The sequence below is a fragment of the Conger conger genome, chromosome 11, assembly GCF_963514075.1.
Source record: "Conger conger chromosome 11, fConCon1.1, whole genome shotgun sequence".
Taxonomy (NCBI): domain Eukaryota; kingdom Metazoa; phylum Chordata; class Actinopteri; order Anguilliformes; family Congridae; genus Conger; species Conger conger.
Genome location: NC_083770.1, coordinates 2,265,701 through 2,292,313, shown reverse-complemented (window position 1 = coordinate 2,292,313; position 26,613 = coordinate 2,265,701). Strand labels below are relative to the sequence as shown.

Sequence of the window (26,613 nt, the reverse complement as noted above, 5' to 3'; positions counted from 1 at the left end):
CCTGCCCGCAGCTGACAGAGGAATTCACGAGCAACGGCGATTAATGCAAAAGCGCTGCTTTAGTGTGTGTTACCATCAAAAGGAACATATTGCCTCATATTGCCCCCGCCCCTATGGTATGACCCAGGGTATTTCATCGTATGCCCCCAGAGAAGTGCGTTAAATCCCCGCAGATTCACTCAGCTCTGGAGTCTGAGATCCCTCCCAGGGCACAGAGGCACAAGAAAGACACAGACTGAAGCTCCTGGACTGTGGTGCTGAGTCAGCACATTCGTACAAACCCACCTGTAATTGATTCGGACTGTATTATTAGCGCTGGGTTATTAGAGGCATTAGCGAGATTGTCAGTTATGATACTTGCAGCCTCTATTTAAATTGCATTCTGCCCTCTGCTCCCTGTACTCATACAACACGTTACAGAAAAAGTCGATTCTGAAGCTGGAGAGCAAAAGCAAATCCGCAGGCTTGCTCAAGTGATGAAAGTGGCTTAATTTGCTGGAACAAACAAATACACAAGCCGGTGCGCGCGGTGTTGCGTGCTGGGTCTGCCACAGCTGGGAGACATCGTGCCACCCCCACCCCCACCCCCACCCCACGCCCGTCACAGAGCTATTTATACCTGTCCCCCTCCCCGGGGACTGTCCCACACCCCCGTCACTGGAGCTCACGTGGGATTCCTGCGTTTCCAGCTCAACACCCCAACCTCATCCTGGATTTTACCCGGGATGGAGACAGTAATCTATTTCTGTACCTGCGTGCTACGCTCCTAACCCCGCCCTGAGTGTCGATAATTGGAGTGACTGACAGGGAGGCAGCAGCCTGACTGATGGGGGGGGGGGGGGGGTTCCTTCAAATCCCTGCACCGTCGTTTGAGCAGAGACGGAAAACACGTTTTCAGCCAGTTTTTCATTCCCCCGCTACCTGCTAATCCCCCCGTTCACGTAATCAAGTGCAATCAGTCTTCGCACAGGGGGATTATTCAAATATAAACCGGAGGTTCACATCGCCTAAATCCATTCTGTACAGCAGCGAGCCTGCTTGAAGAAGCAATAAAACGTGAAAGAAAGGGTGCTTTGGGTGGGCTGGGGGGTGGGAGGGTTGTTCACCTTTCCTAATTCCCTCGGAAATGTCAGCCCTCCTCATCCTCACCCTCATGCTGAACACTAATCCTCTCAATATTAATCTGTTGACTTTACAAAGAACAAATCGCCTTCATACAATCGTACGCAAACAGGAATATACAGTACACAACCAGTGGATGTGAAATGTGTGCAGCATATAACAGCGTTTCATATCGCAAATAGTTTGGCCAGAATAGTCTTGAATCACAACAAAAACTAAAATACTCATCATTGTTCTGCATCAATATCAATAATGTGGGTTCAACGATAATGGAAATAATATCAATACAAGCACAAGCAATGATACATGATAATGTATTCAGCACAGTGTGCCACACTCTGAGCAATAATGTCCCGTTGGATGATTTTAATGTCTCGCTGGCTAATTGAATTACTAGCGATATGCAATAGGTTTAGGGGGGTAGGAGCCTGGGGTAGGGGTGTGATTCGCGTACTCCCTGGGTCCTGAGTGGCACAGTTATTCACCCGTGGCCGGCCCCGTTCCCATGGCGCCCTTCCCAGAATGTCCCCATTAGTGTAGAGCGTCCTCGCAGTCTGGTGTGTGACCCGACGCAGTCACACCTGTGTGGCAACACACTGCATCTCGCTCACACACACACATTCAAACACGCACACACCGACGGCATCCGGCGTTATCTGCACCCACACACGCACGGGCACACGCAATTCCCCACCTACCCACAGAACCGCACTTGTAATCTCTTATGAGGGCAAACATACATGCGCACACACCCACACTCCTCCCTCACAGCGGCAGGCATTTCACCACGCTCTCTCGGAAAGCGCTTCAGCTCACCAGCATACAGACACAGACCCGCTCTGAAACAGATGCGCCCTTGCTCATTATTGACTGATTGGCACCAGGAGATTCATTAACATAATTGGCACATTTGTTGCCATTAATGGTGAAAAAATTGCCACATGTCAGCTTGGTATGGAGAGCTGGAGTCCGTCCGTCAGCAGAAACGCCACAGAGGGAGGGAAAGGGAATCAGGGGAGAGACAGCGTGCAATAAAAACAGGATGAAGGAGGGAATCCTCCTCTTCTGCCAGATACGTGCGCGGCCTGGAGCGGCCCTGGGAGAGACAGGCAGCACTGAGTGACAGCGGACAGACACAGCACTCGCACCACGGTGACGTGCGCACCATTCTCTATCCATGTGACCGCTGAGACCGCCAATTAAACTGCCCATTAGACTAAGAGGAAAAGCTATTACAAGCCAATTATTCAATTCAAACCCAATCAAATCAGGCTAATACAAGTTTAATTCCGGCAGTTTCCGCCGTGCGTGTCCGTATTCATGAGCGGGCGATGGGGCCTGGAAGAGCCCATATGGACGTGGCTAGTAAAACAAAATGTTGATGGCGGATAAATCGCTTGTTTATCATTTTGCAAATGACTCATCTCCATGTGTTGTGGGGGAGCGGTGACGTTCTCGTATTCCGCAACCCGAATTCAACTTCGGCACATTGATCTGAACGTGCTACGACAGCCAAGCTTAAGCCTCACCAGAGATGGTACCACAAAATCCCAAAGTCTGAGTGAATCGCTACATACTACATGACAGCAGACCAGTGGATTTGATTCACACACTTTTCTATGCTTTACTGCGCTTGTCAGGTGTATTGGAACCTATGAAATGCTCCAAAAAGTGCAAAGCCTGCCTTCTGGTCCTCTTGGTTGGCTCAATCACACCAGGCCAGATCAATCGAGCACAGAAAAGTATTTGAATCCCGGGTATGGTTTGATCCCGAGCCTTCCCAGATAAAGGATATATCATCCTTTATCAGGATGATATATCCCCCACCGCTCAGCCCACGGCTGGCTCCTGTGCAGATTTACACAGTGCTCTGAATGTATCAGTGTGTTGCATTCTGAAGAATGTGGCAGCAAATGAAAATGGCTTCCCTTCCTGTGACCATGGCAGTGCTCATCTCACCTGACGTGGGGGTTCAGCAGCCCAGAGAGCCCAGTTCACTGCAAACTTTCCTCCATGATTTTCCACATCCGACAATTACAAATAATCCTCCTTTCTACTCGGTTTGGAATTTGTGTCTCGCGTTAACACCAGTGGAGATCTAAGAGGCTTTTAAGATAAGAGAGGGCAACACATTTATTCCCCCGCCTTAATTTCCCCGTCTCCCACGATTTTATTTTTCTGAATCTTGCATGTTGTACTTTTTGGAGAAAGTCTGAATTATGCAAATCTTTTGAAAACCTGTAATACCCCCTCTCTCCTATCCCAAAATACCGACTTTTTTCTCTTTAGGGCTTTACCTTTTAACTTAAATTAATAGCATTCTGAGCTGCTGGAAAAGTTCAAAGACGGCGTGGCATGTCGTCTAATCTCTGTGTCTAAAAATCTCTGCACGTAAACCCAAAAACACATGGAAAAACGGACAAATTATTATTATTTTTTTCCTCAGTCTGAATGTCCATCTTTATCGCAATACTGCGAAAAGCTGATTTCCTCTGAGACATAGTGAGGAGTTTGGGACGTGTGGTCATGTGTGTGTGTGTGTGTGTGTGTGTATGGGGCTGGTTGGAGTGGGTGTGTGTGTGTGTGAGAGTGTGTGTGTGTGTGTGTGTGAGAGTGTGTGTGTGTGTGTGAGAGTGTGTGTGTGTGTCTGAGTGTGTGTGTGTGTCAGTGTGTGTGTGAGAGTGTGAGAGTGTGTGTGTGTGTGTGTGTGTGCATGTGTGTGGAAAGAATCAAGGATCACTATATGAAGCTCAGTCGGTGGAGTAGGTAAGATTGTTGTATTAAAACATTGTTACAAGACCGTTGTAAATCCCTTCCTATCATTGAAAAAGGCTCACTGACATGTTGACTCACCCTCTGCCTGTGTTTATAGTCCTTAAATTCGGGTTTCAAAGTATACATTTGTCGGGCCGTCACTCTGTATCCAAACATTGTACAGCTGTACAGCAATTAAAGCTCATTGGTTGAAAATTGGCCACAGCCAATTGGCGTGGGGGCTTTTATAGCTTATTATCCAAGTGAAGACTACATATCTAGTTATAAAACAATACCAGTTTGCTATCGGTAGCAACAAGCAAATTAGCTATAGTTAGCTTGACAAATTTACAATTATCCACTTACAATAAAATATAGGCAATACGAACATAGTAGCCATGCATAGTGCCTCAGGTGCATATTTCTCAATTCGGGAAGCTAACTAGTAATAGCTAATTTGCTTGTTGTTACTGATAGTGAACTGGTATTGTTTTTCAACTAGATAAGCAGTAGTATACAGAGTTTCGCTGATCGCATGTCTGGAATGCAATTTTGGCAGCTACGCGTTCCTTTTATCTCTTTACGTGTTCAATCATCCCTGTTTAGCTAAACCTTTATTTCTCTCAAACTGTAAGTTACATTCGCATCATTTGTGGTGGACTATCATATCTCAGTTATATGGTCAGCTAGTTATATAGCCAAATAACTTGCTTGCTCATAATATAGTTGATTAGTTAAAGTGAAAACTTAAAAAAGACAAAGAATATAAATAGTGTTGTGTAGCACACCAAAGTGAACATTTCATAAATTCACCTGTTCGGTGAACATTTTCTTACCAGAACACTACGAAAAGACGGCAGGCTCTGTTGCGTTTGTCAACGCCAGCCTTCCAAAACAGTGCACGAGAACACTGAACTATACAATAAGGCTTTATATTATGCATTGCATTCATAGACTGTGGGAACAGTGTTGTGGTTTGAGGTTGTTTGTTGCTACAATTCCTCTCTTGACCGTTAGGAGTCTGAAATGACCTACTGTACCTTTAAATGTGTACACAGGCTTTGAATGTGGCGGGTGGGCACATGATTAACTGATGTAGGCCGAGAGAGGTGCAGTTTCTGTGCGAGGTGCAGGTTGCACGTTGCAGGACTCCCCTACAGGACTAGCCATGGCTGGCCAGACTGGAGAGGTCAAACGTGCCATGTGGTGGTATCGGGGCTTTCATTTTCTGCAAATGTACTGCTGTTTCGCAGATGTGTTGTCAGGGCTGTTGGCGACAAGCTGTTAGCTCTAACTGGATCAATGCACAGAATTGGGTCTTGATTGAACTATGGAGGGCATAAATACTAATTTCTTGTGGTCATTACAGAATAAGCAAGAATACAATAGAGTGTGTGCGTGTGTGAGAGGGAAAGATAGCAAGAGAAAGAGAGACAGGGAGAGAGAGGGAGAGAGAGAGAAAGAGAGACAGTGGGAGAGAAAAAGAGAGAGAGAAAGAGAGACAGAGGGAGAGAGAGAGGGGGAGAGAGAGAAGGCTCATTCCAATCACTCATCTTTCTCCACTTCTTTCCTTTCCTTGCTGCTGGCTCAGACCTTGATCGAGCTCCGCCATCTTTAAGGGCATTCCAACCCCTTAAATATTCCTTCAAGAAGTTAGGAACTCCCAAACTTTCATTTGAGCAAGACTTAAGCGCATCCTTTGCACAAGCATTTTCTTGGGAAAGCCTGAAGTATAAATGATGGACCAGCAGATCCACCTCTCCCCATCTGCCACGCGTCGGTCATGTCTGTAACTGCCGTGGCTTCAGACTGACATTTGAAGGAGCAGGGACGTTCCATTCACCTAATTCACGTTTTTTACACTTCCCCTTCCCCTTTACTTCTTTTCCTCTGCTCTTATCCTCCCCTCCCCGATGGGTGGTGCTAGGGGCAAGCAAAGGAGAAAAGAAAGATCTGAGTGTAAGCGCACATGGTCTCATCCTCTGTCCCTGCCGTGTTTACACCTGTACCTCAGAGAGCTCCGGAAGCTTCTCTCAGGGTCTCAGGAGACCAGCTAACTGCTGGTAATCTGAGAGAGGAACACTACCACACACCTGCCCTTCTGGGACCGGGGCAAATAACTTAAAAAAGAGAATAGAAGATGGCATTGTTTGCATGACCGTGTGAGAATGAATAAGGGCAAGAGGAGAGAATAGAGTGCAGAGAGTATAAATGAGCTCCAGGAGTGGACTGGGAACCAGGCGACAGTATGTCTCCAGCAGGCCACTAATCTGCTATGGAAGGTCTTTCTCTGATGCATTTCCTACAAGCAGACCCCTCTTAACAGACATTTTTCTGGAGCTTATCTTGATTTACATTTCTGTGTCTTTACAATTTAATCTAATTGGATTGGAGACATATCTATTCATCAATAAAAACATTGGTGTAATGGTGACGAATGACTCTTTAGTCGTGTTTAGTCATCCCTTTATGCTTCGCATGCGGTCAGAGCTGAAATATTCCAGATCATTATCAACAACAATATTATCAACAAAGACGTCAACAGCCTAAGTTGCCACGTCACTATCCTGGGTACCGGGGTATGTATATGTACTTATGTAAACCAGCTTATTGTAATTATTGCAGTTGGGAAAATACAAACAAAAGGAAGCTATTTAACGAAAACTGAACATTAGACCCACATTCATACCTCTACCACAAACTGTGCACATCTGGTCCCTATTGGATACAATTGACATACACAGTTTTATCACATTTTATATGTATCTAATACCACCAACCACCAACAGTTTCTAAAGTAAACACAGAACACTCAGTATTTTGACAGTGAAACATTTTTTGTTGTTCTCTGTACTCCAGCAAACAAACAAAAATGAAAGGTGGTGAAAGTGCAGACTATTAGCTTTAATTTGAGGGTTTTTACATCCCTATAGGTGTAACAGTGTAGGAATTGTAGTCGTTGTTATACATAGTCCCCCCAATTAGTCAACTGTTTGCTGGGATATAGAGCGAAAACAACAAAAAATGTCCAAATACTAATGGACAGCACTGTATGTACTTTACTTGTAAAAAAGGCCTAATGCCCCAACACAGGAGTACGCTTTCCATTACATATGTGAAGTGCTATATGTAGGTGTTTAATAGGTCCACATTCGACTGTTTATTGCAATGGTAAAGCTGTCTGGAGCTGAAGAGGAAGGGCTAGCGATGCCAGATGATTAAGTCAGAGTCCCAGTTATTTTGGGGGGGTTGCGGGGGGAAGCGGCCATAAATCAAAGCCCAGATGTTGCTGAGCTGGGCTCTCCGGGGTGCGGGGGGGGGGGGGGGGGGGGCACACACAGGTGCGTTCGCTCCGAGGTCATCCATTACGCCCTTCCCCCTCATCGCCACTGGGCTGCCAGGAAAGCCGCGAAAGGAGAAAAACGGGCGGCAGAACCTTCCGGAAAGAAGCGGAACGTCGGCACTTCCTCCTGTGGGAAACGCGGGCGGTGTCCGGCCGGCCGCCGGTGCCTGACGGACCCGTGGAGTGCGAGGCTGGAGCCGTTAGCGGCGCGGCGCGCTCTGAGTGCTCTCTGCGCTGCCGGGCTGGGTGTTGAGATGACTGACGGGTGCAGGCATTCGGGCAGGCCCTCGGTCACGGGTCGCCACGGGGACGAGGTTTGGGTTTTTTCCGACGCGCTCCGGGCCCCCGGGGCCTCTCCCGATGAACAGACGCTTCCTGTAGGGCCCTGAAGGCTAAGTGCTTTAGCATTCGACACTCTCCTCCACCCCACAACACAGCCGACCAGACTGCAGAGAGTGTTTCAGTGTTCTGCCGGTGACCTAACAAGACCCAATTGTGCCTGTGTGCATAAACTTTAACATTTCTCTTTAAACGGTTCTGGGAGAAGAACCAACTTATTCTGACAGCACTTACAAAGTATGCTATCGCAAGAGAAAACAAAGCGCATTTCACACATATGGATGCCATACCCCGTATTGATACCGTGTAAATGATAAATATCGCAGCAGCTGACTCGTTCTGTAGAGAACGCTGACACTTCATTATCATATAAGAGTGTTAAAGAATGCGCTAATTGGGCAGCTATAAATCCCTTCTAATTGCCACTCAAACAAAAGTGTTTTCCGAGGGGGGAAAAATCCAAACAGATGTGTGTTTACGAATCAGCGAACATGTTACCACAGGACTGCAGATTGAATGCACACGCGCGCACACGCACACACACGCAAACAGAAACACGCACACACAAACTCGCACAGATACACAAACACATACCCAAACACACACCCACCCTCCCTCAAAGGCACACATTAAACAACACTCTCAAGATCACCTCAACATCCAAGCACACCCACTCTCATGTACAGGCACACACCCAGTTTCAGATATTTCTGGCAAGGACTTTAGCAGTCTATTGTTTCCATGGTGCGAATATCTTTGTCTTCAAATGGCAGTCTTTCAGTAAATTTACCCTTCTCTCTCGCTGAGTTGCAGGGCTGCAGTCAGACCTTTAGTTTCAGAGTAGGTCTTGTCCTTGTTGACCGGATGACGGCAGGGCCGCTAAAGAGGTCTGCAGTCCAGCAGCTACGCGGCACTTACACCCTGATAGGAGGGTCACAATTTTTCATTAAGCGCCAATTGACCGTTTTATAGGACCTTCCTTCAAGCTTTGCTGAAATTGTGTGTTTGTGTGTGAGGGAAAGCAGTCAGAGTGTGTTTGTTATGTGTCAGTGTGGAGAAAGTCTGCTCTGTTGATGCTTTCTGCAGACAGGTTAAAGAGCAGACACAGCCATAAACACCACTCCCAGCTTTCTGCTCCAGGGACTGTGAGAGTCTTCTTGCCGAGTGTATTAACGTCTGCTTGGGTCACGGGGTCTGTTCAGAATAGCTGCAGAACACAGACCGTTTACCAATTACCCTGCAGAGTAACACATGCATACACAATTCAGACCTGGGTCAGATATGGAATAGTTTCGGATTCAAATACGTTTCTGCTCTCGGTTGATCTTGCCTGGCACAATTGAGCCAGCCAAGAGGACCGGAAGAGGATACATTTTCTGAGAGTATTTCATAGGTTCCAATACATCAGACAAGCTCAGTAAAGCGTAGAAAAGTATCCATTCACACATGCTTCCAGTAAGCACCCGAATAACAGAAAAATAACAATTACATCTCATCATAAATAAGCACACATAAAACACACACACTCAGAAGAAGTAGCATCCACCCGCACAGACTAAGACACATTAACACACATATCACACGTATACCCACATGCCCAGAGAAAGACACTAACACCCTCAATGGCACAAAAATTAGAAAAAAGAAACAAATTGACAAAAAAACACAAGACAGACGAAGCAGGAAGTGACTGCCGGGCTGAAGCCGGCTTGCCCATCAGCAGCCCTCGCTCCTCCTGCTGTACTGTATTTGCGATACATTGTACAGTATCAAAAAGTATTTCCAAGTTTCCCAGACGGTGTATTATATTCGGCGAAACAATGCGGGCCTTTGTGGTGCCTGGGAGCCCTCGGGCCCACAGAGTGGGTCCGCCTCGTCGCCCCTGACAACACGGCAGGACCCCGGGCGGCTGGAGTGGCTGCCTGACTGCGGGACCCGCTTCCGTGGCGACCGGCCCGAACACTCCCCGGCGCGCCGCCGACCTCCGACCCCCGCCTTTCTCTGAGGCCGGCAGCGGGCGACCGGGCGGGGGAGGGGCCGGGAGAAAAGGAGAGGAAGAAAGGAGAGGCATTTCGCAGCTTGTACATTTTAATCGTTTTTTAGGGCCCGGCCAAACGGCCGTGTTTGGAGGGAGGAGGTGAAAAGGCTGTCTTTCACGTCTGTTTGCCGGCCTTTTCACAGTTAATGAAAGGAGTCCATAAAAGAGATGAATGGGGAACGCTCTGAAAAGACGAAGCCCACACAAACATCGCTCTCCTTCCCCTCTCTCGCCATCGCTCAAGTGCTCACTTAATTGAAGAACTGCGCGAAAGACAAAAGGGAAAAGACAAATAGCAAATTTACTTTCCTGCTGCCGCTCATGTGTGGCGATATTGTGGAAACGCATTAGCGCGTTCCTGCGCCGCGGCCTCCACTCCACACCAACGGGAATGGAGACGCTACGGTTCCACCAGACAGATACCCCCTCAATGAACTGCTTTCATTTATTTGCAATTCATAATTTATTTGAATGACACGACTGCTGTGCCATTGTAAAGCCCTCCCACCCGGTTTCGCTGCGTTTTCAGCCAGAAAAGAGCCAGGATAAATGCCTGCTGCTCGCTTTCTTGAGTTGAATGTGCAGAGCTAGCAGTCTTCAGATAAGTGTGTCATTCCTGCTTGTCCTGTATAGTGTCTTGGTGCTTTGCAGGCCAATAACATTGCTGTCTTGACCAATGCGATGTGACTACAATAACCCGAAATGCGTGGCTGTATAGCAAGATGGCTAACATTTAGCTAGCTAGCCTAGCGCATGTGCTGCCCAGACATACATTAAAGTCGTCGTGAAAAACAAAATTCCATGCTTTATACATTTATTAAACCGCAAACCACTGACCCCAACCCAAACTCCATACACAATCACATGCAATTAGCCTGATGTTCTTTGAAACAACTGCACTGTTTAAATGCAGTTTCACTGGAGCTCGGAGACACTACCCACTGCATCCTCGCTGTGGTTCTGTAGTTACAGACTATAAGCACGACAGTATGACTCATGTAATCATACTGTAAGTATGATGAACAGCACTTCTACGGAATGTTGTTTAATACACCATCAATGGGAAACTTTGAGAATTTGTCATCTTGAGGTTTAATATGAGACAGATATCAATGGTTTATTGACAGTACTAACCGGTATTATGATTGAAATCAATAGCAAAAGATCAGCATATTTTTCTCATCAATAATAATAATTTTCTTAGGACATAGACATGATGACATCGTTTAATGAATCAGGCCATAATTCTAATAATTTGCACAACACCAAAAATACACTAAGGCGTCACCAAATGCCATGCTGTTGTAATCTCAGATTATAAAATGTTCTGGGAGCAGAAAACAGGGACAGGCGGATTGCAGACTGAACACAGATTGAATACTGACAATTTCATCTACAGTACAAACGCACAGAGATTACATAATGCTTCAGACAGTGAGGATTATTCCAGAAGTCCACTGCTGTGTTTTTGATTCTCAGGCAGTTGTTTTGTTCTTTATTCACCGCTGCATACACTCAGCTTTTTGCATAATTGCCCCCAGATTTCAAACATTAAACAGATCCGCTTTCAAACACGTATTGTTGGGATTCAAAGACGGATACTGCTTTTCTACAGAGTGTATTTGTGTGTGCATATCTGTGTGTGTATGCATATCTGTGTGTCTGTGTGTGTGTGTGTATAGTATGGGTGTGTGTATGTGTGTGTGTGTGCGTGTGTCTGCATGTATGTGCATGTGTGTGTGCACAATCACTGCACACGTGTACATGTATATGTGTGTGTGTATGTGCGTGCATGTCTGTGTCTGTATGTGTGCATGTCAGCACACGTGCATGTGTATACGTGCGTCTGCGTGTGTGTGCGCGTGCATCCGTGTGTCTGTGTGTTTCTGTGTGTGTGTGCATGTCTGTGTGTGTGTGTATGTACATGTGCGCACACATGCGTGTGTCTGTGTGTTTCTGTGTGTGCACAGTCACTGCGTGAATGCGTACGTGTGTGTGCGGTGTGTGCATGTCTTAGGGGTTGACTATAAGCGAATGCCTTCAGTCCTGATGAATTGAAGAATGAAGTCTCAGCTGTGGGGTTGCAGTAACAGCCAGCTCCACCGCAGCCCAGAGACTTCTTACGTGGGAACTGCAGTTTGTCTTTAAATCTGACAAACCCCTAATTGCGGGGCACCGTTCGGAAGACATCCCGACAGGACGTCCCAAAGGGAACCGACAGCTCGTCTCGGCAGATCAAAAAGCCCTCGCAAGACCCAACCGGCACTTACTCCTTTAAAAAGCAAACTTCTCATTACGCATTCTCGCTGTCTGTCTTTATCTTTTCTCCTCTGATATATTTCTTCTTTTTCAAGTTATTTTTAAGCCCGCTCCTGTATAAACACATGCACATTTCCATGTTTTTCCGGATTGTTCCGAAGCCACAGGCTCTTGCTCGCTTTCCCATCTGCTGTTGCCGGGAGACAGCCAGCCACAAACAGTGGAGAAGTAAACCCTTACTTAAGAGCAATTTTCTCTGGAATGCTTGTGGTTTTTTTCTTTCTTTCTTTCTTTCTTTCTGTCTTTCTTCCATTTTTTTTAAAGGTAATACTTTTAATTGATTTAATTTTACGTGAAAATAAATGAGGGAAAGGTCCTGCTGAGTAATTATGGGTGTTGTAGGCTGGGCTACTGGTTACTGTTCGCCAGGCTCAAACACTCCTTCCAGTTTGCCCGGAGATCAATTACAGCCTTGCATTCCTGCCTGCGAGAGGCTTGTGTTGTCAGGCAGCCAAAGCTAACCGTTAGTCAGGAAGACTTTAGCTTCTCCTTTACTAGGCCTGAAAAAAGCAGGGGCCTCGCCGAGCCACTCCCTCTGCCAAACAGGTCTCCGCTGGGTGGGCAAGGTGGACCGGGTAAGGGGCCTCCAGACCCCCTGCCCCATGGCACACACTGCGGCTTCACTGCTTTGCTCCCTCCTGGAGCGACCTGGTGTCGTACTTCCTAGGTACATTGTGAGAGCAAGCAGCTGGTTCCCATTTCCGAAACCGCAAGCCCTGAATCCAAACGAGAGCAGACAGAGAAGCCAGCTGCCCCTGATTGCTGTTTGAATGTAGAGCATGTGTACTGATCTCAGATCAGCTGCCTGCACATTGTGCAGCTTGACTCCAGGGAATGTTTACTGTTCTCAGTTCAGTGCCCAACCAGTTTTACAGTCCCAAAGAGGATCACGTCAAAGCAAAATGGCTGACACTATTTTGCAATGGAACTACAGATTCCAGTACTGGAGCTCCAAAGCACAGCAATTAAACAGCAGCCGAGCGGTCTCCATGGAGACGCGCGGAACACACGGTATCCGACTGTCCCTCCAGGTCAGTTCCTCCCTCCCACCAGCAGATTCTGATCTACAGTCGGTTGGACAGGGACACTGCCCTGACCTCTGGCAGGACGGGAGGATTAGTCACACTGATCTACAGCGAAGTCTGAGGCCGCAGAGCTGTGTTCAGGGCGGGCGGCTCGACATTCTGCCCTGGGGGAAAGGAGATGGATGTGTGTTCTGATCAAAGCCTCTCAGATGCTCCATGCGATTGTCCTCTCCACTCTGTTCTCTCTGTCTCGGAGAGGTGGAACTGCGCTAACACGCATTTTCCTTGTAGTTCAGTCACGTTTTTTTTACATTGCTCATTTTTCATTAAAGTTCAAAATTCCCCTGACAATAACAGCTCAAACAATGTCAAAGTTTATCAAAGAAAAAATGCTGTTACAGAAATAGTCAACAAGTTGGCCTTAGTACAGGAAGCACACAAAATGTGCACTATGCTATGAGTATAGTTTCAAATCAGAGTAATTTAATTATTTTGGTTTGATACATAGCAAAAACCACAGAAATGTTTACAGATAACAATAACTCCAGAATGTTTCCTTGGTTGACTAACAGGTTTCATTTAGTAAGGGCAAAAAAAATAACGCGCAAAATACACTCAGTGAGTACTTTATTAGGTAGACCTGTACACTAGCTTGTTAATGCAAATTATGTGGCATGAGGCAGAAAGTAAATGCATAAAGGCATGCAGCCGTGGTCAAGAGGTTCAGCTGTCTTTCACAATGTTGAAGAAGTGTGATCTAAATGACTTTTAACCGCGCAATGAGTCTTTAGAGTTTGCAGAGAATTGTGCAAAAAACTAAAAACATCCAGTGAGCAGCACTTCAGTGGGCAGAAATGCGTTGTTTATGAGACAGGTCAGAAGAGCATCTCTGAACGCACAACACGTCAAAACTAGAAGTGGATAGGCTACAGCAGCAGAAGACTTAATAAGTAAAAGAAAGAAAAAAAAAAAATATATATATATATATATATATAATAAATACCTAACAAAGTGCTCACTGAGTGAATGTTAATATTTTAACTGAAGGCTGCTGTCGGAAACATAACCTTCCTCCAGTTATTGGCTGAAGGCCACCTGTAACAATAATGTCTGGAAAGTAAAAGATCAAAAAATCAAAGTTTCGAACAATTTTAGAGTCAACATCTACACTGTATGTTCTGAACCCTTGAATGGCTCTTGCGCAGTTTCGTTCAGCCTATACCATTAGTAATTTCACCCTTCCCTGCAATAAAGGTACTTGCATTTCACACGCTTGCCTTAGATTTTCTAGGTCAGCGGCAGCCCTTTTTACAATAGCGAGTTCAGAGAAATAATGAAAGCCGGCTTGCTCTGCCTGTGTCTCTGTGTATTAACCTCCCTCTAGTCTCTGCTGAACCCTGGCTTTTCTGAAAGAGCAGGAGGTTCTACAGCATTCGCCCTGCAAATCACTGAATTGTACTCTACTGAAGAAAGAGAGGGCGAAAGCTAAAAGAAGTTCTGAGAAAATGTAATGTTGTCTTGTTCTTTTGTGACGTTGGTATAAAATTACCCGGCTCTCCCCCCACCACCACCACCACCACCAGCGGTGAGCGAAAATATGGCTTTGCTGAAATCTTTCCTTTCAGAGACGAGCCGAGTCAGGCTGACAGTGTTGTATCATTCCCGGGCCACGATCGGGTAAGAGCCAGGCCACGATCGATCAAGGTCTGCTACTCTTTGTTTACATCACAACCACAAACAGCAGCCATTTTAGAGTGACAGTTAAAGCTGTCTAAGAGCTGAGTAACAGGGAAACCAGCAGATCTTGTGAGTTGTATGGTAGACGCCTCTGATCAACGTGATAGGGCGTAGTTGTTTCGGTTTTGAGTCTTAAGGTACCTTATCACACCTAGAAGAAACAAGTTTAGACCGAAGAAATCAGAAGGGCAGAATAAACTATGAAACCCACTGGTCTAATTGATCAATTATCTGCTGAGTAACAATGACAAGCAGCCGGGTCACCAGGACTAGGATTCCAGACCCCCATACCAGTAACTGTGAAGGGAGCAGGAGGACTGGCACGCCAAGAACAACACTGACTGCTCCTCAAACCGCTCACATCCAGTAGATCCACTGTATGTGATCCACTCACCGGGCTCATAGAAGCGAGACCTTGGGGAAATGGTGAGGGAAGCAGAAACACAGGATAAATGCAGCATAGATGTCAGCTTTGAGGAGGGCTGATGAAATGGGAGTAGATGGTAGTCGTCATGAGACATTAAGCAGATGATTTGTCTGCGTGGGAGCGTGAGTAGAGAGGCCCCGAAGCCCGTCGCGTTAAACTAACAAATCGACCCATCCATTTTCCGCTGCTTGTCTCCAGGACGCATTTGGGCATTTCCGAAAACTGTAATAACAGAAACGAGAAGAGGATGAAAGGGCTCTGCCGGAGAACAGGTCCGAGTTTTAACACTTTGTCATTTGGCACGAGCCGAGGAAAAAAGCGTGAAAGCTCTTGGGATTTCCTCTTCTGTCGTTGGCCCATTTCAGCAGACTGGTCACGGGGGAACCACAGCGCTGGCCTCAGGGAGGGCCGGGAGGCCTGCTCTTGCTCCACAATGCTGAATGGCGTGTTGTCAGTTACATAAAATAAACTTGTCCACTTACTCCATGTGAACTGGCAACCCTGCTGTAGAATCCAGATATGCCAGCATGTCCAGCTCAGTTTTCAAACTGGTCTAGCTGGGTAGGAGCTGGTCAACCAGCAAGTGCTGGTAGCTTGTCTGCACTGGTAACTGGACGACTAGCTACCAGCTGTTTAAAAACATACCGGTTCGAGCTGGTCTGAACTGGTCATCCAGCTGTTTCACAACCTAGATTGAGCTGTGTTTTTTCAGCTGGGAATGGTTATGGCTGCAGTATTTTCAAACCAATAGCAAGTGACAGGCTGCCACTTCGATGAACGCATCTCAGCTGACTTTGAGCTCCATGGAAACGTGTCCCGTGACCCTTCTTTAAAGGGTGATGGCGTTTACGCGTTGCTTCAAGGCTGACCGCTGTTAGCTCTAAAGTAGCCTTGGCCACTGCTGGACTAGTGACCTTCTGACTCTTACCTCAGCTGCGGGGATCCCCTCGGGCGGACGGCACTGCAGAAGAACTTCCTGTTCCAGTGACACCTCCTTCCCCAGTGGCTCCTGGTCAAATGTTTTCCTGAGGTCTGTGTGTGAGAAAAAAGCACACGTTTTAGTGTATAGTTTATCATTAAGATTTAGAAATGACTGCCAGACAGGTTTAAGGGCATAACCGTCAAAAACAAATACCAGTTCCAGAGAGTGAAATCTGAACTTTCTGTTGTTTAACCTTGCAGCATAGATTCACTTGTATTTGTCTTAAATATATTTGTAGATATAACAAAATTGCGAAGTGTTTTTTCTGCACTTAGACAACAAGGCTCATTCTTTCAAACAACCGAGCTGTCCAAGTTCCCATAATGATTCCACTACTGCCACTGATTTAGAAGTGATGCTCCAAATGGTCACTCCATAGGAGATAAATTCAACTTTTGCCTTTTCTTCTGGCAGCGAACCTGATATTTCATTGCAGGATAAAGCCCTCGCAGGAAACCAAACAGGACTTTCAATACGCCCTTGAACGAGCTGACATAAATCACACGCTTTATGGATAAGGACTGTCGCCACATTCAGGAGGAGAGATATTAGAGGCCACATCACCGCGGGCCACGGTCGGCAGAACGGCGCTTCCTACAGTGAGGAGAAACTGGGCACACGGCGGTTCTACTCCAGCTCCCCGCCGGTTTCTGGGGGAGACTGGTTCAAACCGGATCCAGAAGAAGCGGGAGAGCGGGAGTGGTGAGCGTGGCCTGCTTCGGAGCCCTGCACTGGGCTTTGTGTTCCACACTCACAGCTCTGCGCTGTTTATCTTCAGGCTGCGCGGCTTGCTTCTTTTCAGTCTGTGTGACAGTAATTATGTGTTTCTGGCGAGGAAAAGAGTGAATCTACACCCACTTGTTTTCCACCTTTTCCACCTTCGTGGAGGTGAAATGATGACAGGGCTTGAAGGCCAGAGAAGCATTTAAATTGGTTGATTTTTCATTAGAGTGAAGGAACTCTTATTGTTCCGGAAAAAGGAAAGATAGAAGAGATATAAGAGGGTAGTTGAGGAAAGGAGGGTGTAACAGATAAGAAAGAGAGAAGAAACAGTGAATGAGGAGGAGAGCTGAAGAGGTTAAGACGATGATATACAGTACAGACTATGAGTGAAGCCAGTAAAAAAGACGGAGAGGAAACCTGAGGAGAGAAAGGAAATGACCGAGGAGATTTGAGCCCAAATGCGGAAGATGAGCGAAGGAGAGCTCACTGTGCAGCGGTGAGCGGCGCTGAAGCAGGAGTGACCGCCCTGTCCGCTCCTTCCAGTCCGTCACAGACACGTGACACTGGGGCGGCGAGATGACACGGCTCTGTAGCCACGGAGTCTGAGTGTGCGCCTGCGTGCTCCAGCGCAACCAATCAGAGCGCAGAGAAACTGGCTACGGAGTCTGAGTGTGCGCCTGCGTGCTCCAGCGCAACCAATCAGAGCGCAGAGAAACTGGCTACGGAGTCTGAGTGTGCGCCTGCGTGCTCCAGCGCAACCAATCAGAGCGCAGAGAAACTGGCCACGGAGTCTGAGTGTGTGCCTGCGTGCTCCAGCGCAACCAATCACAGCGCAGAGAAACTGGCCACGGAGTCTGAGTGTGTGCCTGCGTGCTCCAGCGCAACCAATCAGAGCGCAGAGAAACTGGCCACGGAGTCTGAGTGTGTGCCTGCGTGCTCCAGCGCAACCAATCAGAGCGCAGAGAAACTGGCCACGGAGTCTGAGTGTGCGCCTGCGTGCTCCAGCGCAACCAATCAGAGCGCAGAGAAACTGGGAGCAAGACAAAAACTATCCCTATTTTTAATACACCCCATATTATTAAACATATAAAAAAAAAATATATATATATATATATATATATATATATATATAAATAATAACAGAACTATACAGTCATAACAGTATGACCTGCTGCCTAGCCCTCCGATTATGTGTCGGGTCAATTAGACCCATTCAGTGTTTGCCTAAGGCAAGGCTCTTAACCTTTTAAAAACCAGTTCACCTTTTTTCATCTTGATACTGCATGATTTTTTACAATTTCCATTTTGGTAGGATTAAATTGCATTATGCTATGTTTTTAGAAGTCCTGTACCAACATTGCATGTGTTGTATGAGCTTGTGTCGACCCTTTGTATCTGAATAAAATGTCAGAAAATATACAACCATTTTTATTTTAATCTTAGATTTCTTTGTGGAAGATTCCGGTGCCAAACTTTCACTTCCTGTACCGCAGGCCCTAAAATGAGATGTTTCTCACAGATTTTAACGATAAAAGGCTAGTCATTTGCGAAACAATAAGAAGGAAATTCTTCTTTTGCAATAATTGCATGTTTATTTAAATTGTTAGGGTCAACATAAAAGCGGTCATAAACTCTTAACATAATAGGAGGGTTAAAGTTATGTATGTATTTAGCTACTAAAATGTGTGGAACTTTGATGTTGGGTAGTTTCATAGAACTGAAGGACTGGTCCTCACTCTTACATTCCATCCATTAGTCAGAAGCAGGGCTCGGTGACAGAGGCCCGCTCTTTGTGCTGGTGCAGTAGAACTGGAAATGAGTATACCGTGGGAGGAAGACAGAGTAGGTGGGAGCTGCCTTCAAAACGCATTATTCTGGGAGGAACAGGGGACCAAAAACACAGAATACAGCTCATTTCACGAGAAAAAAAACAATGAAGGGTTTAGGTGACTAATCTATTTCCATTTGTGCCATGCTACATCCTCGTGCATTTAAATCCATCACTCGAAACACATTGGACCTGTCTGGGGGGACCACTGGCGGTGATTAGTCACTGCTAAATTGAATATGTAAAAACGTCTATTCTGGGTGACAGCATTACAGTGGGTATTTCTGTTCTTGGGGATTGTGATACTGATCGAATGCCAGGAGACATTACCAGGGTGGTGGAGCGTGGTGTTGAGACAGAGAGGTGTTGTTTGAGAAAAATCTGGAGTGCTATATTCTGTGGTTTGTGAGAAGGAGTAGGAGCCAGTGTCCTTTTAAAACAGGCTCTGCCCTCAGGGGAGCCAGCAGGAGGCCTGGGCAGGGAATACAGACTGGGCTCCCCGGAGACTGAGGAGTGCACAAACACCACAATGTAGAAGATCACAGGGACAGATACATGAAGGCGGGTGGCGGGGTGGCAGTGGGGGCAGGTCAATCGGCTTCCCTTCGGATGGTTTTTTATGTTTATGTGTGAGTTTTCTGAGCAGTGTCACACCACAATCACCAGGCTTGGTTTCGTGGTGTCATTGTTTTAAATGTGATGTTACTCTGTTAACGAATCCCTCCAACACACACACACACACACATTAGAAAACCCTCACCGAAATCTTATTATCTTCCTTTAATCATCTTACTTTCCGATCTCATATCTCCTACATCAGAACATAAATGACCCCTTTAATCTTTATACAACCTATTATATACAATGCTTGGTCTTATCATGTCTGTCCGTCCATCCATCTGCTGGGTTTCAAATTACCTTGTCATGTATGTTTGTTCGTCCATCTGTTTGGTCTCATGTCCTGTGAAGTGTAATGTAACCTAACCTGACCCTAACCCTAATGTAATCTAACCTAACCCTAACCCTAATGTAATCTAACCTAACCCTAACCCTAATGTAACCTAACCTAACCCTAACCCTAATGTAATCTAACCTAACACTAACCCTAATGTAACCTAACCTAACCCTAACCCTAATGTAATCTAACCTGACCCTAACCCTAATGTAATCTAACCTGACCCTAACCCTAATGTAATCTAACCTGACCCTAACCCTAATGTAATCTAACCTAACCCTAACCCTAATGTAATCTAACCTAACCCTAACCCTAATGTAATCTAACCTGACCCTAACCCTAATGTAATGTATTTGCACTTGAAATAAAATAATAATGATGTCCTCCGAAGAGGGCGGGATTCAAAATAAAATAAAATAAAATAAAAAAATTAAAATGAATAAATGTAAATAAACGTGATGTCCCTGGAAAACCACAGGTTTTGTCCCATGGAGTGTTCAATTACAGTATGATGTCGCTGAGAAATGATATTTCACGAGGTGTCACAGATAGACCGTTCCTCGTTCTGTGATGTCACAAAATGTCTGGTCATGGAGTAGTCATGGATGTGGCAACTTATGGTGTTATGTCGCCGATAATGTTCTCTTTCCAACCTGAGGACTAAAGAAGTCATACACATTTCCCATGAGTGGAGGTCGCTGCTTCTTCCTGGGTGAATAAACAAGGCTGCAGAGTCCCTGTCATCGAGGACAAGCTGCGGGAGCTCAACAGATGCACAAATCATTCCGATGGCGGAGAACAGTAATAAAGCTTCACATAATTTCAGAAGGGCAGGGGCCATTGGCTTCAGCAGGTAAGTTATTTATGGAGGTGATTGCCCATTTCCATGTGACTTTAAAGCAAAACACATGGCGCTCATTAACTTTAGAGAACACGACCCTCGGTCAGTTTAACATCCTCCCTCTTTCCAAACACTTATTCCCCGGTGTTACCTCTGTCCAAGTTAAATGGGCCAGAGTGTGTCCTAGTTCCAGAAACTGCAGCTGTCCAGGGGATAGTGTCCAGTCCGGGTTCAGGTTGTTATGGGAACACTTGTCCAATCGCTATCTAATTTTTTGCCTAATATGTATAAAATCGAAAAACTTTGACTCTTAAAAACATTGGACAGGCTACTCAAGTGAGACTTTCCAGGACATGGCTGATGTACTGTTTCACAGAGACAATATGAACCTTGTTCTGATAATCGTCTTGAATAACTGGGCCTCCATTTTGAGATCAATAGCTTTTCAGAAAGAGGGGAAAGACATGGAATGGAAGCTCTGAAGTGCTGACAATATCCTCTCATCATATCAAAAGAAGTTCTCCTCCATTTTATATTCATAGCCATACATCCGTAATAAAAGACAATAAGATAAGATAGGGAGAAGGATTAATGCTGGAAGCAGTATTGATATAAATTCAGAGAAGTGCTCCGATGGTTTCAAATTGCCTGAGTATGAGTTAGCAACACTGATATTAATCAGAAGCAGCAGCTAATGTTGCATGGCTTGAAGGACAGGCTTGTCTACGCTCTCGAGAAGCGACAGACTTTATTCCATCTGATGTGCAACTGCAGCTATTTCAATTCCGCTGCGCAAAAATGTATCCTACACTCTCAGAAAAAAAAGTACAAAAAGTGTCTAATGCTTCTCACCGGGGTGGTACCCTATACTGTAGGTACAAACAGCAAAACATAATTAATGTCTACCTTTTATAACATGATTCTACAGTTGAGAAATGTGTTCTTTTTTTTTTTACCTCTACTGTACCTTTATTTCTGAAAGGGGGGGGGGGGGGTCTGTCAGCCAATCACAGCCCTCCCTCCCTCAATGCACTTTGTGCCAATATGAGACACTGGTCTGTTGGTCTGTCATCAAAAAGTTTTTGAAAAACAAAAGTAAAGTCAATTAAGGTCCTTTAGCTTGTCGTGACCAGGACCTGGCTAAAGGACGGTAGAGTGTCATCACCCCCCACCCCGCCCCCTCCCATCTTTCTCCACTCAGATAACCCCAGGAGAGCAAAATGGAGTCAGTGCTCACAAAAGAAAACACATTTTTACTATGCTGTCAAAGGGAGAGAGGGAGAGAGAGAGTACACACTGCACTTTGAAAGCTCATTATCCCATGTTTTACTATGAAGCAGAAGCAACCAGCCCGATCACAATAAATGCTTAGGGTACTCCTTCATTACAACTGAGAAGAATATCGACATAAGCATTCAAACTGGGGGGAAAAGAGCATGGAGCGAGAAGCTCAGTGCTTCACTGGCTCTGAGTCCATGCATCACTGGCTCTGAGTCCATGCATCACTGGCTCTGTGTCCATGCATCACTGGCTCTGAGTCCATGCATCACTGGCTCTGAGTCCATGCATCACTGGCTCTGAGTCCATGCATCACTGGCAGTGTGTCCATGCATCACTGGCAGTGTGTCCATGCATCACTGGCTCTGAGTCCATGCATCACTGGCTCAGTGTCCATGCATCACTGGCTCAGTGTCCATGCTTCACTGGCTGTGTGTCCATGCATCACTGGCTCAGTGTCCATGCATCACTGGCTCAGTGTCCATGCTTCACTGGCTGTGTGTCCATGCATCACTGGCTCTGAGTCCATGCTTCACTGGCTGTGTGTCCATGCATCACTGGCTCAGTGTCCATGCATCACTGGCTCTGTGTCCATGTTAGCATAACATGTAGCTCAGCATAAAGACTTGAAGCCTGTAGGAGTCAGTAGTCTACCTCCTTCAAAGTGAAGAACTACACCTTACAACAACTCTGAAGCTGTCTTATTTACACAAGGTATGTTTATTTGAAATACACGTGTGCAAAAGAAATAGTAGAGGAGAGATATGTTTTTGGATAAGTTACACAAAAACAAAAAAAAAAGAGTGTAGCAATGACTAATTTCATATCCCGTCAACCTTTGTTAATCAACTGAAAGTGCGCAATCACAGGAAATCAAGTAAACTTCATTGGCATGTGTATGCTTAATCACAGGAAATCAAATAAACTTCATTGGCATGTGTATGCTCTAAGAGTATTCGCTTAGAGAAACTCATGTTTTAGCAATCCTATCCTGGCTGCTATATGTCCAGAAGGTATGCGTGTCAAATAAATATGAGATCCAGCCGAAAGAACTCAACCTTCAGAGACTTCATGCTTTCAGAATGTTTCCAGGCTAAAAGATAAATAAGTACACTATTTCTCTATTTCTTCACGAGCATGCATCGAGCACGAGAAAGAGCATCAGAGACCACGCTTGCTTGTTAGCGTAAACTGACAGGGGCAAGCCGTACAGAAGGCTACAAGGCTAGAAGGTTGAAGAGTGCTGGTTTTCCACCCTCGTTTTACCTGGGACTCAGGTGTGAAGATGATCTGACCAATCAGTAGCACTTAAATACCTGGGAGAAAAGAGAACCAGGATTGTATTTGGAATCGAGGGCCAGAGTTGATCCCTGTCGGTACATGACTGGAACCTGGAAGGTCGATGGTTCAAGCCCCAGTGTAGCCACCATAAGATCCGCACAGCCGTTGGGCCCTTGAGCAAGGCCCTTAACCCTGCATTGTTCTGGGGGGATGCTCCCCTGCTTAGTCCAATCAACTGGAAGTCGCTTTGGATAAAAGCGTTAACTAAATAATGAATTATGATTGATCCTTCTGTTAACACCGGCCGACGACAGGGTGCTGGGAAGGCCCTCATGCCCCCCCCCGGCGTTCAATCTCTCCCGTCTCGGGTTGTAACCACCCCCCATCAGGGCCCTGAAAGCTGGGATCGGTGTGGTAAATAGTTTATGGGTGCTGCAAGCTGGCTGGCTATTACTACAATAATTTGCTCCATGGCACGCTTTATCTCTCTTTTTTTAATCGAGCCTATCTTTACGAAATGGCCCCCAGCCTGCTCGGAACGACACGATTTAAAAAGCGCTGGCATCGACCCCCGAGCCACTGTTACAACCTCACCCATCTCCCCATGTCTCCCTCAGCCCTGCAGAGAGCACTGTTACAACCTCACCCATCTCCCCATGTTCTCCCTCAGCCCTGCGTAGAGCACTGTTACAACCTCACCCATCTCCCCATGTTCTCTCCATGTTCTCCCTCAGCCCTGCAGAGAGCACTGTTACAACCTCACCCATCTCCCCATGTTCTCCCCATGTTCTCCCTCAGCCCTGCGGAGAGCACTGTTACAACCTCACCCATCTCCCCATGTTCTCTCCATCCCTCAGTCCTGCGGAGGGGGAATTCACATCGTGTTCCTCCAGCTGTTGATTAGGAACAGCAGAACTGGTAACCCGCACAGAAGCGCTGGTTTCTGTAGGTATTTTTATATTTCTGGGAGAGCGGTGCCTTTTTTAGGAGGACTACAGCTCGCCAAAACTTTCCCTTGCTTAACCCGTGACTGTTCTAAAGATCCAGAACAGCCGTTCTCTCCTTTGCACATTTGTTGACCCTTTCATGTTTTTCACAATACCTTCGCTCCTTCATTGAACATAGTTGCTAAGGAAGTCAATTTATTTTGGCGTAGGGCGGCCTGTAGCGTAGTGGTTAAGGTACAGGACTGGGACAGGCAAGGTCGGTGGTTCTTATCCCGGTGTAACCACAATAAGATCCACACAGCCGTTGGGCCCTTGAGCAAGGCCCTTAACCCTGCATTTCTCCAGGGGAGGATTGTCTCCTACTTAGTCTAATCAACTGTACGTCGCTCTGGATAAGAGCGTCTGCCAAATGCCAATAATGGAATGTAATGTAATATTTATTTATTTACTTTGGCAGGAGGGGGTGCCTTTTTAGGAGTCACTACTGCTCGCCGAAATGTTCCCTTTCTTAACCCGTACCTGTTTGAAAGAATCAAAACAGCTGTTGTTGATTTAGCTTTTACAAACTTATTGACCCTTTTGTGTTTTTCGCAAAACACCTTTGCTACGTCGTCTCATAGGGGGTGAAAGTGGGGAACTGTTCCGTGCCCCTCTGTTCCCTGGTCAGGGCGTGGCCCTCACCAGCTGAAAGTCACCCTGCGTCACCAGCTATATTTTTATTACCATGGCAACCAGCGGCTGCAAACTTAGATGCTCATGAGCACAAAGGCATACTCAGTGGCTCCACTGCAATGAGGTCACAAATATTGAGGTCTTTATAACGGTACCACAGAGGCATTTGAGGACTCTCGGTGGTGGTTTTGGGGGAGTTTGAGGACTCTGGGTGGTGGTTTTGGGGGAGTTTGCCCCTTCAGGCAGTTCTGTCTGTCTCCTGAGGGAAGACCGAAGCAGTTTGAATAGGATACTCATGAAATTAATCACTGCACTTCAGCTGGAAATCTAGCCATTTCTAGCGCCCACCTAAGGTGGAAAGAGAGCGAAAACGTCTAGGGCAGGGGTCTCCAACCCTGGTCCTGGAGAGCTGCAGGGTCTGCTGGTTTTCATTGTTACTCTGCACTTAACTGTAATCAACTGCTCTAATTGATTAATTAACTCACCTCACCTGGTTCCCTGGGTCTCAGCAGGGTGCTGATTTTAAGGTGAAAACAAAAACCAGCAGACCCAGTAGCCCTCCAGGACCAGGGTTGGAGAGCCCTGGTCTAGGGTGTAATTTCAGACTTGATTGAACCTGAGCAACAGCTGCCCTCAGAATAACTTCTCTCATTTAACATTTTTCTTTGCATGAAAATGCTGAAGCAAAAAGGGGCTTTGAAAGCAATTTCCACAAAGATCAGCTATGAAATTAGAACAGATTACAGGAAGCTTTGGTGGCGTGAGGAACGCAGACAGCTCTTCCCTCTGAGGAAGTTAAGCGGGTCTGTGGTGTCTGTTTTCAGAGCAAAAGCTTCAGGAGAGAGATGGCCGTTTGCGCTGAGAGCCTCTTGAACATCCTTTCTGGCTGCATGCTGGCGATGAGTCTTCATTTCCAAAACAGGCCTTAAGGTTCACATTGATTTGTTTTTCAAAATACAATCTTTTGAGTGACCGTCCACATATTTTACAAGAAGGCAATAACGTAACAATGTGATGAAGTCTACTCTACATCATGTGCCATAAAAAGTATTTGAGAGGGAAAAAAGGGACAGAATATTCACACGGCCAGGTATCTAATGTTTCGGATTTCCGACCACATACAAATATCATCCGATTCAGAATTGAAACAATCTAATTATCGTTATTTAAAAAAAACCGACGTCATTATTTCCCGTTTAGACTTCAGGGATGAGATCAGATGCAAATCGGATATGTTTAAAAACATCGGATTTGGCTCACTTCAAACGGACTTTCTAAACAAAGCCCAACAGATGTTAGGAACCTGTTTCTGATCAACACTACAAGCAGACAGGGCTTCATGTAAACTCATATCATTGACTTTGGAATTACGAGCACACTCTACAAATCTTACGAAGTCCATCGAGTTTTAATGAGTTGTGTAATATCTGGGAGAAGTATCCGTGCATTGACAAATTCTGATATGTTTCAAGTTGCTCTTTCTATTTCTCCTCAGATGCCGTGAAGCTGCAGTCAGTGAGGGCTGTCATGGCGGAACATTCCAGAGCCTGTACCACTTGGCACAGAATTCGATCTGTTGGTTAGCTCTCTTCTCTAGCCTTCTGATATGAGCACATGTGAATGTGATTATACTAAGCGTGTGTCTCTGGCTCCTAGTTCAGCCTAATTCTAAATGTTTCTATTGCAATTTAAATGTACACTCTCAAAACAAAACAAAATGCAGGGATTAATGATTAAATCCTGATGTCGAGCCATTCGGAGTTTGCCGCTGGTTGCCATCCCGAAGGTGGGATCAGATGGAAAGTTTAAGCAAATGTGTCATTAGAACGGTAACTGATAAGGATTTCAAGTCCTTTAATTAAAAGTTTCTGCAAACGATAAATACGCCAATTCACATAATTACCTTGAAAAACTGCAAGTATGTTTACCGCAGTGGATCTGGAGGGCACTGCGAGGCAATAGTTTCCCAAAGTTTTTTCCAGTGGTTTTAACCACGCGTTTT

The 26,613-nt window shown here is 45.9% G+C and overlaps 1 protein-coding gene across 2 annotated transcripts in view; it reads right to left on the bottom strand.

Annotated features, from left to right (window-relative positions):
* Window positions 1–26,613, bottom strand: part of LOC133140265 (netrin receptor UNC5C-like) — a 213,053-nt gene that overhangs the window by 52,328 nt on the left and 134,112 nt on the right. For both annotated transcript variants that reach the window (XM_061260042.1, XM_061260043.1), the window contains exon 4: window positions 16,033–16,136. In XM_061260042.1, coding sequence (XP_061116026.1) covers window positions 16,033–16,136 — 104 coding nt within the window. The remainder of the gene's footprint in view (window positions 1–16,032; window positions 16,137–26,613) is intronic.